Below are 14,274 nucleotides of genomic sequence, written 5' to 3' on the forward strand. Positions count from 1 at the left end.
GGAGACTTCACAGCAAGGTAGTGAGTACGAGTATAGCTCTAAGGACAGTGACTGACTGGACGCCTCAAAGGTTACGGGTAGGGGGAGGGGAGGGCGTTGGTTTAATAGTTTAGTTTAAGAAGAAAACGAAGTATTCCCAGATGGGAAGTGAATAAGGCAATTGACATACAATAATGTATCATTGGTAAAATGTATCGCACTGCAACTGCTGAACACAGCGATGCCCGGCCTCCGGGATGTGGGATAAGCTGTGATGTGACGTTCCATTTAGAGTGAATGCAGCCGGCCTCAGGGTTGTAGGCGCATAGCTGTGTATGTCACCATGTGTTATCAGTTACATAATAAATTTAAATAAAAAATAAAAATAAAAACTTGGGTACCACGGGTGGAGTGGCTCTCCAACCTTCTGTCTTCCACTGGGTTTCTTCAGGGTCGACTGGAAGGGTCCATAATCTTTAAAAATCCAACCACGACTTGCACATAGACTTGTACGGAGAATGCGGTCGTGTTCACACACTGCACACGCTCTCCGAGGGGTGCCTATCTACTCACCTTGGGTGGTTCCTTGGGGTCACAGCAATTCTACGTCCTCTCAACATTGTCCTGACTCGAGTCGTGGTTCTTATACCACTTTTTTAGTATATGGTTTGGTCCCCTCCTGGGGCCCACTGTGTATTAGTGCTATTTACTGTAATTTCCTTGCTATGGTATTGTGTATATCTCCGTGTGGGAGATACTGTAACTTACTAGAGAGTATTATATATTAAATACATTTTTATAAATACCTTGTGTGGTTCTTTTTCATTTAATCTATACTATAAGATTGCATTCTGATAAAACAAGCTGCTTTACACTCCTTCAAGACTAAGCCTGAAGGCTGCTCTCCACAGCTACCACTTGGATAGCTTTCTAAGGTGTTGTCCGAGACCTCCTAAATTACCATAAAGGTTCTCTGGACTGGTGCAGGGTGACCACTTAAAATTATGGACAGCATATACCAGGCCAGTCTCTAACACCCTGGAATACTGTCTTGGAATATTATGATCCAAATGACCCTACTGTTAGACACCGAGACACTACCCTTAGGGTGATGGACATAAGAATATTTACAGAGTCTCAACAAAGGCGTGGCAGGGTAAATTCTGCGCATTATCGTATCAGATATTGCAAAACATTAAGATTCAACTGGTGCTCAAAGGATATGAAGTGATCACTCCACGCTTCCAAGCAGAAGACAAACTGCCCCCTAATTACATTCAAAATTATCCTGAGTCCCATTGTTCAAATTACAAGTGTCCATAAAAGTTGATGTAGTTGTAAACTCCACTTTATTTGCAATCTGCGTATGTGTCTAATAAATCCAACATGAAAATGTAGCCAAATCATGTTTTGTCTATGGTAGGCACACCACTGACTTCAGCAGGGCTACAAAATAAATTATCAGCCTTAGTTATTTACATTGTCGTTCTAACCCGATTTTAATTATCACCACAGTGATTGGGACCATAAGTGGACCTAAAAGTCCGAGCCAGAAAAGAGCTGAAGAGTAGTATCAAATGTTAGTTCGGAGCGTGTCAAGGTTCCATAATTCCATCTCAGAATCTGTAAAATCACCAATGTGAACAGCCAATGGACAATAGTTGTTGAATTTAGAAAATAGATATATTAAAGATGGAGGAGCAAATGTGTCCTTGTGCTGAGGGCGTGCCTTGCTTCTCACCGCAACATTTTGATCAAAACATAAAGCATTCCAGTGACAAGCTAAACTATCCCCAATAAATGAAATCCTACTCACCCACACGTTTCTATCAAAGACATCCTTGAGTACAGCGTCCAATAGTGATTTCTAGTGCCTACACTGACACATTTTTTATTTGATAATCCAAACCTAACCAATGGTCTAAAACTAATGTATATGAATACTAATAGTGGCATCTTACCATATCTTTTCCTGTGGCTGCCACCTGTATATCAGGCAATTCTTCCGGAAAACTATGTTTATCCTTCTGAAACAAAGTAATCACTTCATAGCTTCAATCTCGGCATAACTATCACCACTATGTCCACACATTGTTTAGTTAATATGCAACTTTTCCTTTTCTTTGCCTCAAATAACTTCAGCAAATACACAGTGATGTGTCGATTTAAACTTTCGATATATAATCTGTATGTGTATCCTGGAAAAACTCCCCCACATGTCAAATATTATAGCATCTCAGTCTAAAATGTTCCAAACATACTTCTTGTACTGTATCGCATCGGCTTCATCGCATCATGCCATGTTATAAAATAATCTTATGATACTCATATGCGTACATAAAAGCATAACCATACCTTAATCTGCATTCTTCGATAGTGAATGTAATATAGCAGCAGAGGCACAAAGAAATGTATACTAGCTATTGAGTCATAGACATTAAGGTCGAACTATCTGAATGTTGGCCCCTATACCAGCGCCATCTTAGAACAGTCTCCCAGTTAATGCTGCTTAGGGAAAACATCAGGTACATTGACTTAAATATAGACACAAAGTCCTAAACATCATCAAAGCATCGCCATATTCGTCAACTCCACGCAACAGTGCCATCTTTGCTTGAATACAACTATCAAAATTTAGCGTCCCATATTAGCGGCATCTGCAATATGTATGAGATAACATAAAGAGAATGTGGAATAAAAAGAAAACGTCAGAGAGGTTCATAAAACCATCCCCAAATTAAAGTCTTACACAATTGTATATTTGTCAGTATATCCAGTACAGTTTTCAGTCATTGCGAGCCCAGTGTTCTCATAGTCGCCAGTTAATTAACACTGCAAAGGCATTATGGCCTATCTTGTCCAAGAATAGGAACACGATCAGACATGTTGCAATATAATGAAATAAACTATCCCAAGATTTATCCACTATATACAGTGTATTGTAGATACACGACACTGTCCTTGCACTGTAAACTTACATTTGACACTACTATTAAGCTTTCTTCTGGCTTGGGGTCTGTTTTGTTCACTTCTGGCCCCAATCCCCATGGTGATAATTAAATTCGAGTTAGAACAATGTAAATTATTTTGAAGCCCTCGGTGGTGTACCTATCATAGATGAAACACGTGTTGGCTATATTTTTGTGCTGGAGTTATTTGACAATTTTGGAGATGGAGAATAAAGTGGAGTTTACAACTACATCAACTTTTGTGAACACTTGTAATTTGGACATGGGGCTCAGGATACTTTTGAAAAGAATATGTACACAGTAGGACCTTTTGACGTTTGGCTGAGGGGCATATATAAAGAAAACTTTACATTAATAAGATTTTCCAGACTCAGCCTACGAAATTCTCTATCAAGATATTTGTCAAATACAAAAATCTGGCTGGATTAACACCATCGTATCACATATAACATGATATTTGAATATTCACTTGGAAATTCCAGTTATTTTTATGGATATTTTCATGAATTTTCATAACTTTTTACAAAGATAATGAATCTCACAATTGATAGTTTCCCATCCTTTGTTCATAACTGATAATGACGAGGATGACCCATCCTCACAACTTGTGGATGCAAGTGGCGACAAATGATGCAGGACACGATGTAAACAGTTTGCGTTCCCCATCCTTTTTTTGTATTGCATAATGATGAGGATGACACATCTCCACAATCTGTGGTTGCAAGCGTAGTCACACTATGTGGAAAGCGATGTGTATGTCATCACGTTTTGCGGGACGGGATGCACATAATGATGCTACACGTCCTACCCAGAAGTTGCTTAACTCCTTAACTTCTATGCCTTTTTTCCCCAGTACTGAACCCTTTTTGGTTATCTGGGATAGTTTGTGGTTAGGCCTCCACATTGGTTTGTCCACACAAGGGATCCATATCAAATTTGTGTCCTTTTTTCCAACATCCTGGGAATGCTAAAGGTACCCAGGGTTTGTGGATTCCCTTGGATGGGACCGGGAAAAAAGCCAAAATATAGCTACATTTTGTTCTTTTTAGGAAAATAGTTCAAATGTTTTTGGCTAAAAGGGTCTGTTCGTTTCATTAAAAATTGCATCAGTAAACGGTTTGCTATGCTAAAATCACTATCTTCCCAGCTTTCGGGTACATGCAGAGCTGAATCAAAAAAACTTTTTTTTTTTTTAGCAGTTTTTATATTTTTTTCAAAGAGGTTGCCCATTCTTCCTATTTTCTGTGCTTTTGACATGCTTCCAGTTTGTGGTGGAAACCAGTGTGAAGCCCAGATCAAACCAAGGTCAATGGGATCCCTTGCATGGGGACTCCTATTGATCTCGGTTTAATCTGTTTCTGTTACAGGTACTATTGCCAGCCACACAAGTGGCATGGCGTTTTTATTGGCACAAGTGGGGCAATGCTGGCTGGTAGGAATTTTATGGATTCCTGCAGACATGTGAGGAAAAGACATGATTTCAGGCAAATTTTAGGTTTACAGTGCATCGTGAGTAAGACAACTTCATGTGTTTCACACAAGCACGCCACCCTGGAATCCCATGGTTGGCTTCTTTGAAAAAATGTCCGTGATTGGTAGGTTTCCATGCGTGGCGGCCGAGCATTTCGCCAAATCCTGCAGCTACCCCTATTGCTGATCTCTCCACATGGCACAATAGGGCCTTTTGCGTCAAGGTTTCTAGGCCCACCAACACAAGTGAGGATACCATTTTTATCAGGAGACTTGGGGGGGATGCTGTGTGGTAGGAAATGTGTGGCTCCTGGCAGATTACAGAAGATTTCCTCACAGAAATGTGAGGAAAATGTTTCTTTTTAGTCAACTTTTGAGGTTTGCCAAGCATTGTGGGCAAGAAAAAGGTATGGGATGCATGCAAAACACACCACCCTGGAGTCCCCCAGCTGTATAGTTTTCCGAACTTTCTGGGTCTGGTTGGTTTTTCCAGGTGGCAGCCTACCCAAGCTGAAAAAGTGCAGCCCTTCACCATTGCAAGATGGATGATACTGGGAGGTAGCTAAACTCTCCTGGCCTATATGTAAAACAACACCCAAAAGAATCAAATGTCCTCTTGCTTGCCATTGGGATGGGATGCTTTAGTCCGTGGGGGAGCAGAAAAACTGTTGGTGTTTTAGGGGTGAGGGTGGCGCCTGATGTTAGGCTGGGAAAGACCCACCCCATTATTTTGTTAAAAATATATATTGCTACCATACAATGGCCTATCTGCCCCCCCCCCCCCCCGGGGATGAGGCAGATCAAGGGTAATTACTCCAACTGCCCCTGGAGGGTAGCAGAAAGACTGTTGCCATATTTTATTGGGGTGGGGGTATAGACATGCTCATGCTTGGCAGCCTCAATCCCTATAGTGAAAAAAAAAACATCCGGCTCTGAGCGGGCTTTCTGCACCCTGGGGTGGCAGATTAGGGTTAATCACCCCAGTGTGCCCCCAGGAGGAACAGAAAGACTATTGTCCCAACGAGTTGGGAAGGGGCATGACTATGCTATATATATATATATATATATATATATATATATATATATATATATATATATATATATATATATATATATATATATATATATGTATTTTTTTTACCCCATCTGCTCCCTGGTGGGGAAAGAAGGACTTCCCCCATTTACTTGGGGTGGGAATAGCTGTGTCCATGCTGGGCGGACCTACTCCTCTATTTAAAAAAAAGAATCCCTGGCTTCTAGTGGGCTTTCCCTATCTGCCCGTTGGGGGCAGGGCCATGCTCTGGTGTGCAGCCTGACCCCTATTTTTTATAAGAGGAAAGAAAAATCCCTGGTGTCTAGTGGGCTTCTGCCCCCCCAACCCCCCCCCCCCCCCCCCCCTCCCGGTGGGGACAGAGATATCCCCCAGCACTGATTCAGTGAAAGTGAAACAAGCACTTTCTGTACACTGATCACCATTACATCCAAAGTAAAAAAAAAGCTATGGCTGCTCGGGAAGCAGTTTCCGAGCAGCCTGAGGCTCACTGGAAAAAAAAGAAACCCTCTGGCGCAGAGCACTAGAGAGCCCTTTCTAACCCTCCCAGTGTCGACCGGTGGTCAACACCCACTCTGGGGCAGGTGTCGGCCATTGGCCGACACTCACACCGAAGAGGTTAACACTATCTAAACTGTGGAAGCATTAAAACACTCTACTAAATTCTTACAAGTCATCTTTAGAAAACTCACACACTTTTTCTGATACTGCCTGAAATCGTTTCTAACCTCGTGTCCTTTTACTTAGTACCGAATTGATGAATTTTAAAATCTATTGTTCTGTTTTAATTTGCATATGAGGTATGAGAATATATATTTTATCTAATTTGATCAAACTGTTGGTAGATTTAGTGAATTCTTCTATCTCTGTTTTTGTAATTTTGACTAACCATATGCAATACATTTAGACTAATTATTATAATTTACAAATGTATGTATTTACTAATTCAGATCAGGGTTTGTGGTAGATGGCGGTGGTGGTAGGGGCAAGCGGTGCTACGGTTCTTAATCTCTATCCAGCAAGCAATTCTCTGGGTAATCTGTTGTTTTCCTTATTTCCCCAGCAACCTTGGGAGTCACGTTCAAAAGACAGGGTGGGAAGCCCCTGTCTGTTATTCTTTTCTCTGCAGAGTCCAAAGCTATGTATCTGATTCTGGAGACGGACAGTAGTTACAAGGTGTGACCCCTGAACTGAGAGGGTTCTCAACATCCTGAGCGAAGATACTGATAGGCTCCTCTTAGCGCAGCTAGTTTTCTGACCATCCGTTTCACAACATGTTTCTAATCCTTCTTCTGGTCTCATAATTTAACAGGCTTGGTAAATAGGTAGGGGTTAGCCGAGGTTAACACCCCTCTCTACAATTGCTGTACTAGAGAGCCTGGAAAACTAGAATCCTAAGCCTTGACATTGCTGGCGTATTGCCATTGTTTATGCTGCTAGTAAAACTGCAAGAAAATATCAATGAATTGCAGAGATTTGCTTATTGGGCTCTTAAGGGATAACTGAATCTTCAGCAAAAGTCATTAGATATTTTTGGTCTTTTATGACCTATTTTACAGTTCAAGTGGTTTTACTAGGCCCTCCCTCTCCCCAACAGACACATTCATGAACAGTATGTCTATGTTACATTGAAAACTCAGGCAAAATGTCTAAAAGTCATTTTGACATTTTGGAACATTTACATCATCCAGTCCACTTTGTGATCTCGATTTTGTCTTAGTCTCTCCCTTCCACAGGGCCTTTATGCTTAATTACGGCTTCTGGTGGCTTCCATCACAGCCTATATTGGGTTAATTACCTCCATCAGAAAGATCAATGAGCTTCAGCTGTGTTTTCCAAGGCAACTCATATTCTTTTCCATAAATATAAGTTTGTTCTCTGGACATCCACTTAATTCAAGTTTTAATTGAATATTGTTTGAAACAATTCTTCCAGTCTTTCAACCCAGACCACATCTCATCTTGTATTACAATACATTATATAGTTCTCTAGAGCTTTGTCATTTTTTGGAAAGCCTTTTATATTTTCAGAACCCTTATTTATCTCCTATTATGGATCAACCTACTGTTGCAAATGTATAGTTTTAAATGCTACATAGAGAACTTCTGAATCCTCAGACACTGGATATGCAGCTCACCATAGTAAATGTAGCATTGATGGTCTCTCATACATATATGGGTTCTTCCTGTTCTACTTATGGTTTTTGTAAATATCAAATCTATCTTTTGGTAAATATGCAGCTTATGGTGAAGTGTTCTATAAAGTCAGTGCCATATGCCATTCACTCCCTCACAACATTTGGAGCTGTGAAATAAAGTTCTCATCCAGTTGGGATGAAAGAGGAGAAGAGCAACAAAGTGGAGAAAAATTAACTTGATGGTGATTTCAGTGAATGTAGTCCATACTCTACATTCTCACAATAACTATTCATTCACGACAGCCATTGCGGAGCACATTCCATATTCCAACCTTCTGCAGGAAAACACATGTAGGAACTATGCTTATTTTCCAACGTGCAGTCTGACAATTTTTAAGCATTGGTAAAAGTTAACACAATCACTATTATTCTTATTTTTATGTGTGTCATATGATTGCATGGTTCAAAAAATTATCCTGGAAACTGACCAAATTGAAATCCTATGCCTAGAAAAAAACAAGTGCCAATGAGGGTCATTTGTACGGCCGTCACTTAGGAATCTCTGCATGTATTCTCTGAGTATTAAGCCCTGTAGCCAGAGTGGATTCGCAATTTTACAAACCCGTTTTCTTGAAGCCTATTTTAAATCTGCAATATCACGACCACCCACTTTTGCTAAACTACTGATATTGACCCTTCATCCAAAAATAGAAAAAAGTAGCCTAAAGAGTTACTTGAGGATGAACTCTTCGACTTCTAGTCAACCTCCTCCTCTTTTTGAGCTCTTCTGCTGTATAGCTAAGCCAGAACAAGTATTAGCAACTAAAGTGGGTTTTGCATGGTATGCATGTGAGAGGCCAGGAATGCCACATAGAAGGTGCATGCATGTACAGCACCAGCTTCACACAAATGTTGCAGTAAGAACATTTCTGGGTGTGCCTCAAGGTATCAACAGATCTCAATAGAAGAAGCATACACGTTAATACACAAGTAGGTTTTTCAATTTTTACTTTAATTTTTCTAGTACTACTCCTGTTGTGTGCTTTCATTTGCAGGACAAAAATGTAAAAGATGAAGAAACTGCACTATTAGGTGAGGCTCTATTGAGGAATCCAATTTGTTTGAAATGGCCACATTTCCCTTAGTTGGTCTGTCTTTAGCTTGCATTGGCTACTATCTGCCTACAGAAGTGGCTATATGGCTGTTGGTGATGATAGGTATAGCTGGCTCTATGATTCATGAAGATAAATTAATTTGATGCCACGAGAATCTACTCCCCACTATGGAATTTCTAGTGGTGCCATATTTACAAGTGATTCAATGATAACTTTCAAAAGAATGGTATTCTGATATAACATCATAGTTCTGTATAATTTATTTGCTGTACAGGTATAAATAATGTATGAAACCAATGCAAAAGCAAGAAGGAAAGATTAAGATTGTATAGGACAATAATGGTGTCAAAATGTAATTTATTCAATTACAATTATGATAGAAGCAATTGTAAATGTGTAAAGTAAAATACTCTTTCTCATCCTTCTAGAAAAGTCCTGAAGAACAATAGACTGTTGGCGCTATCTTGTTAAATGCAACATTAAAGTCTCACTTCATGTACAGAAGTTCAAAATACATTTTAGAGCAACTATTCCAACTAAGCATGTATAGTCTGTGATTTATGCATAATTTGTAGCTTGATAACCAAAATCAAATAAATACTTTCAGTCTGCTTGATACGTATTAATCTGCACCTTCTTGGTTATTGTTTTGTCGCACAAGAAACACACTTCCATCAATTGTCTGTTGCAGGGAATACTCCTCTGGTGAATATGGATGGCCGTCTTCATCTTTCAGCATTCTGAAAACCTCCATATATAGATCACTGAGTTTCTGTCTCATGATAGAGACTGACTTGTTAAACTCACTCCTTTTCCTGAGGAGGTTTTCCTTGTCTTCCTTCAGATCATCCAGATCCTTCTCTAGATGAACAATGTTCTCCAACTTCCGCTTCCTACAATTTTGAGCAGCAACTTTATTCTTACCCCTCCGCCGAATGTCTCTTATCAGTGCCAATTGGGCATCATTTAGTTGGTACTTGGACAACAGCTCATTAAAATCATCCACTGGGAGGTTGATGATCTTTTCTATTGAAAAGGGAACTTTCATTGTGATAGCTCTGCGCTCATCCCGGCTGCATGTCATCTCCATACGACAGGGCTGTTTGATCTTTGCATAGGAACCATGGCATTGTATGTCCTGCATATCACAACTTTGCCCAGCTTCAGAGGTGGTTGTATATGCCTGGCTAAATGGCATATTGTTCATTGAAGGTAACACGCAATACTGTTCTTGAGAACTGTGGTAGTTTAGTGGATATAACTCTACATAATCTGGATGTATTTGCCCTTGCTCAGTGCCTTCCATGGACTCTGCATCACTGTAATTTAGTGACAAGCCCGAGTCTGATTCAAGATCCTCTTGGGGTTTGCAATTTTGGTTGTCCATCAAACCAGCATCCAGTACATGGTTAGGGGGAAAAGGTGGGTTATTTAATAATCCAGAAAATTTGTTATTCGCTTGGATGATGTTGGTAGCACTTCCTGGATGGATCGTTGAAGACATCAACATACTTGTGTAGCTGGTTGTCCCATAAGGAAACTCATGGGTGGCAATTCCTCCGGGGCCTAGCCGCTGACATGGAGTTTCCAAAACATCTGTATAATGTCTTTCATATGCTAGTGTGTTTTGACTGCAGTTTGGTAAACTGCTTCCTGCATTGGGTTGACTGAGTTCATAGTTCGAAACAGGAAGCATTTGTGCCAGGGTTCCTGAGACCATGCTGTTATATCCCTCAGTATTGTATGTATATTCATTCTGCATATTTAAACCCTGTGGGAATAAATAAGAAAGACGTTTGTAGAAGTAATATATGTAATAACTGTGGGAAATTGTACTCACATTTTTTAACTTCATATCACACATATAGTGGCTATATCTGTCAATCATATTTCCTTCTAAAGTTACCCAAATGATTTAATATATAATGGTTGTAATATTGATGAAATTTGTAGTAAATGAATTGTCAAACCATCTGAGCCATATGTTGTATTCTGATTTATTGAAAGAGAATATCAAGAAGGGACCCCCTTGGTGTAATACAAAACTCTGTATGAAAGTCCAGGGACCTTCTTCATTGAAGGACCTGCTTACATTTACCTTTTAATGAACTCCATTAACTAACAGAGTTGATTGTGGAAAGGTGTACTAGTACGATTTTGCAATTCTTTTCACGGTGTACAAAAAATGCTTACTTTTGTCATATGCATGTAGAACATGAGGGAGATTGTAAGTGTGTGTGTGACTTGGGAAATAGTAGATGGGCTTAAAGCTATGTTTTTGAATGAAACATGGCACTGGACAGAGCAACCGTTCAGGGATAAATCACTGTCCTGTTAATCTTACTACCGCCCTACAGAGGTGCTACAGCACTATAGAGGTTCTTTGGATGTTGAGTCAGATTACTGCATACAGTGCAGTACTAGTTATATAGTAGGGGATGCTGTACATGGACTCGCATATAGTTGTGGTAGTGATTGATTGATATTAATCTTTATTCGATTATACATTATAATCATAAAAAATAAAGACTTAAAAAGAGACGTATAAACACCTTATTAAACACAAACCAATACAATTTATTGAAATAGAACAATTCTTGACTGTATAAGAACCTTATAAAATCAACTGTGGTAGTTGTTGTGTTATTCAAACAAGTATATCCTAATGTTCATACAAACGAAGGTGCGCTTATGGAACTCGACGTCATGTTACCTGGGCCACTGTTATAAACTTCTCAGCACCAGCTGCTGTGATTGCTGTATCGTTTCGCTAAAAATCCAATAAAGATGGTTACAAAAAAAACAGTGGAGGACGGACAGATTTTTTCCAGACTTATGAGAAAAGTACCACAATGAAGTGCAGTTCTCTGGGGTATTACATTCTGTCCCGCTGGTTAGTGACGAAGTTAGGGAGTCAGTAGAAACTAGAGTGAGACAGATGTATTTTCCAATGTCTTGTAACGGACATTGACAACAGTGGTCTACTTCGTTAATGACACTTATAATGGAATATGTTTGTCCTATCGTTTTACAGATAGCACACACACAGTCCGGATATTGTTCTTCGAATACACTGCAAGGCTGCATCCTATATTGTAAAAAACGTAGAAGTTATTGCCCAGGAATAGACAGTTTTGCACCAAGCCCAGCCCATATATAAATGCCAAATTTTGTTTAGATTTCCAAAAGGATTAGTAATTTCAGGAGTTCTCAAACCTTACTTCTTGGCCAACAATACTGAGTTTGAAGGTGATGCTTAACACACAGATATTCCAACTTCTCTAACTGTTCAGTATGAACCTGTTACATTAACTGGTTAAGTTTAACATGACACTAATGGTGATGATCCTGGCATCATTGCCAAAGCAGGCTTTGCTAGTGTATATGTGCACAAGAGCACTTACATACCCCCTGAAGTGAGGGCTTGAAGAAGTGTTTGTGCATGGACGTCATTTAGGGGTCACAGCTGCGACCCTTGTCTTGCCCCTTGCCACCCCTGGCATTGCCATTCCGACCCCTGGCCTCAGAGGTGGCAACATCAGTGCCAGGCACACAAGGGCAGCTCCACTTTCCTTGTTTTCTGTCAATTCTTCATTACACTAATAGTGAATGATATTTTATTATTCACAATTAGTGTAATAAAGAATGAATTACAATTTGCTGCAATATGTCCCACCCAGGCAGCCTAGGTAAGACAAAAATGATTTTAAATGTGTGTTGTGGGTGCACTTGAGGGTGAGAGTGTGTTTACGTGAGAACGAGTGTGTGGGTGAGTAAATGTGTGTGTATGTGAAAGCATGCGTGTTTGAGTGAAAGTAAAGGTTAAATGGCGTGTGATATCACCTCTGCTAACTAGGCCATTTTGGTGAATTCACGTTCGCGTATTTGTGTTTTGTGACAGCCAGCATAACAGTACTAACTAGTCTTTTATTCACTGTATGTAATGGTATTTGTTTACTTGCTAAACTAGGACTGAGTGCGAAGGTAGAAAAGGTGTGATGGGTGACAAGAAGTACAATTGGGAGAGAGATTCTAGGTGGAGCAAATAAAAAGTGTCTGCCGCCATATTTGTGCTTAAAATGAAGGACACATTCTGTCAGTAGAATAAAGAGAACTGCTCTGTTCTAGATATCTGAAGATACTATGGAGTTTGAGTTTTGTAGTGTGCACCAACACCCGGGATCGAAGGGAGCAAATAAAATGCCCTGCTGCTGAAAGCAATCGTTTTCAGAGCCTTTCGAAAGTCCATAGGACTGAATTCCGCAGTAATAGCTAGTTGAAGACTATTCATGCCTGGACAGTGATAACAGAAAAAGCCCAACCACCAGAACGCATTCTAAAGAATCTCTGAACAGTAACCAGGAAAACTGAGCTAGAGCGCAGCTGTCTGATGGTTGAAAAAAGTGTGAAGCGGAAGTCCTAGCTGGATGGTCCCTCATCACGGGCAGTTTTATGACTATAGCACTGGACCTTAAAAATGCAATGTTTACGAGCCGGTAGCCGATTTAAGTTAGTAAGATGAAAGTAAGTGCTAGCAAATTTAGGAAGACCTAAGTAATGTAAGCCTGGCAGTTGCGTTCTGAATAAGTTGCAACCTCTGCATCATGTAAGATGATAAAATGGTAATGGGTTGCAGTAGTCAACTCTACTATTTCATGGATGAAGTAGGCACAAAGCTCCAAGTTTTCTGAGCATCTTTTTGATTCCAAAATAAGTAGATATAAGTGTTAGTATGAAACTCAATAGAGAGTCTAGCGTCGAAGATGACACCCAGATTACTCGCTTTGGTGCTTGGTTCCGGGCATTTGCCAAGACCTTGGAGTCCCCACTTTGAAGACCAAATGGAAGGATTACTAAACACCAAGACTTCTATCTTGTCAGCGTGTAGTCTCAGTCCACTGGCATCTATCCAATAAGCGCACTTGGATGATGGTTTGTCCAGACTTCAGCTATAAAATATTCTGGGTGTCATCTGCATAGGAATAAAATTGGAACCCAAAGAATTCAATGTGATTAGTCATGGGCCCCACATAGAGATTAAAGAGTAGTGCCCAAAGAGGTTCCCTGTGGACCCCGCAGTTAAGATGCTGGTAGGAAGACCAATAAGGAGGCTGATCAACAGCCTGTGACCTGGAGCTCAAGAAAGATGAAGGAACATTTTATATGGATTTTAGCCTTGGGCTGGGTGGCTTTCATTTGATATATTCATTTCTGCGGATTCTTTATCGTTTGAATATCCTCAGAGCCCGTTTGGACCCAGATACTTATTATGCATGCTTTTAGGCACTGGGTGGTCCCTTTTATATTCTAGGTGTCGCACAAGTATGTGATGTTAATTGGATGTGATGACACCAGGTGCGTAAATAGTGCCACATCAACCGAACCCCTCAAGTTCCCGCGTTCATGCCCAGCTGTTGGGTCTCTAGGATGGGTTCATAGAAGAAGTGCAGTTCCATTAGCCACACAAGGTCAAGGTTAATTGGCTTTGTCTAGTGTTTTTAATATAGCTTCATCCCCAAAAATTGAGTTTAGAAGTTGAAGGAAATAAAAGAA

At 40.1% G+C, this 14,274-nt stretch overlaps 2 protein-coding genes across 6 annotated transcripts in view; one reads left to right on the forward strand and one right to left on the reverse strand.

Annotated features, from left to right (window-relative positions):
* The window catches only part of COPZ1 (coat protein complex I subunit zeta 1), a 906,679-nt gene that overhangs the window by 121,775 nt on the left and 770,630 nt on the right, over positions 1–14,274 (forward strand). The gene's annotated exons all lie outside the window — the stretch shown is intronic.
* The window catches only part of NFE2 (nuclear factor, erythroid 2), a 196,145-nt gene continuing 190,932 nt past the window's right edge, over positions 9,062–14,274 (reverse strand). The window contains exon 3 of the mRNA XM_085654736.1: positions 9,062–10,492. Coding sequence (XP_085510862.1) covers positions 9,344–10,492 — 1,149 coding nt within the window. The 3' untranslated portion in view covers positions 9,062–9,343. The remainder of the gene's footprint in view (positions 10,493–14,274) is intronic.

This window comes from Triturus cristatus, chromosome 4_1 (genome assembly GCF_964204655.1).
Source record: "Triturus cristatus chromosome 4_1, aTriCri1.1, whole genome shotgun sequence".
NCBI lineage: Eukaryota > Metazoa > Chordata > Amphibia > Caudata > Salamandridae > Triturus > Triturus cristatus.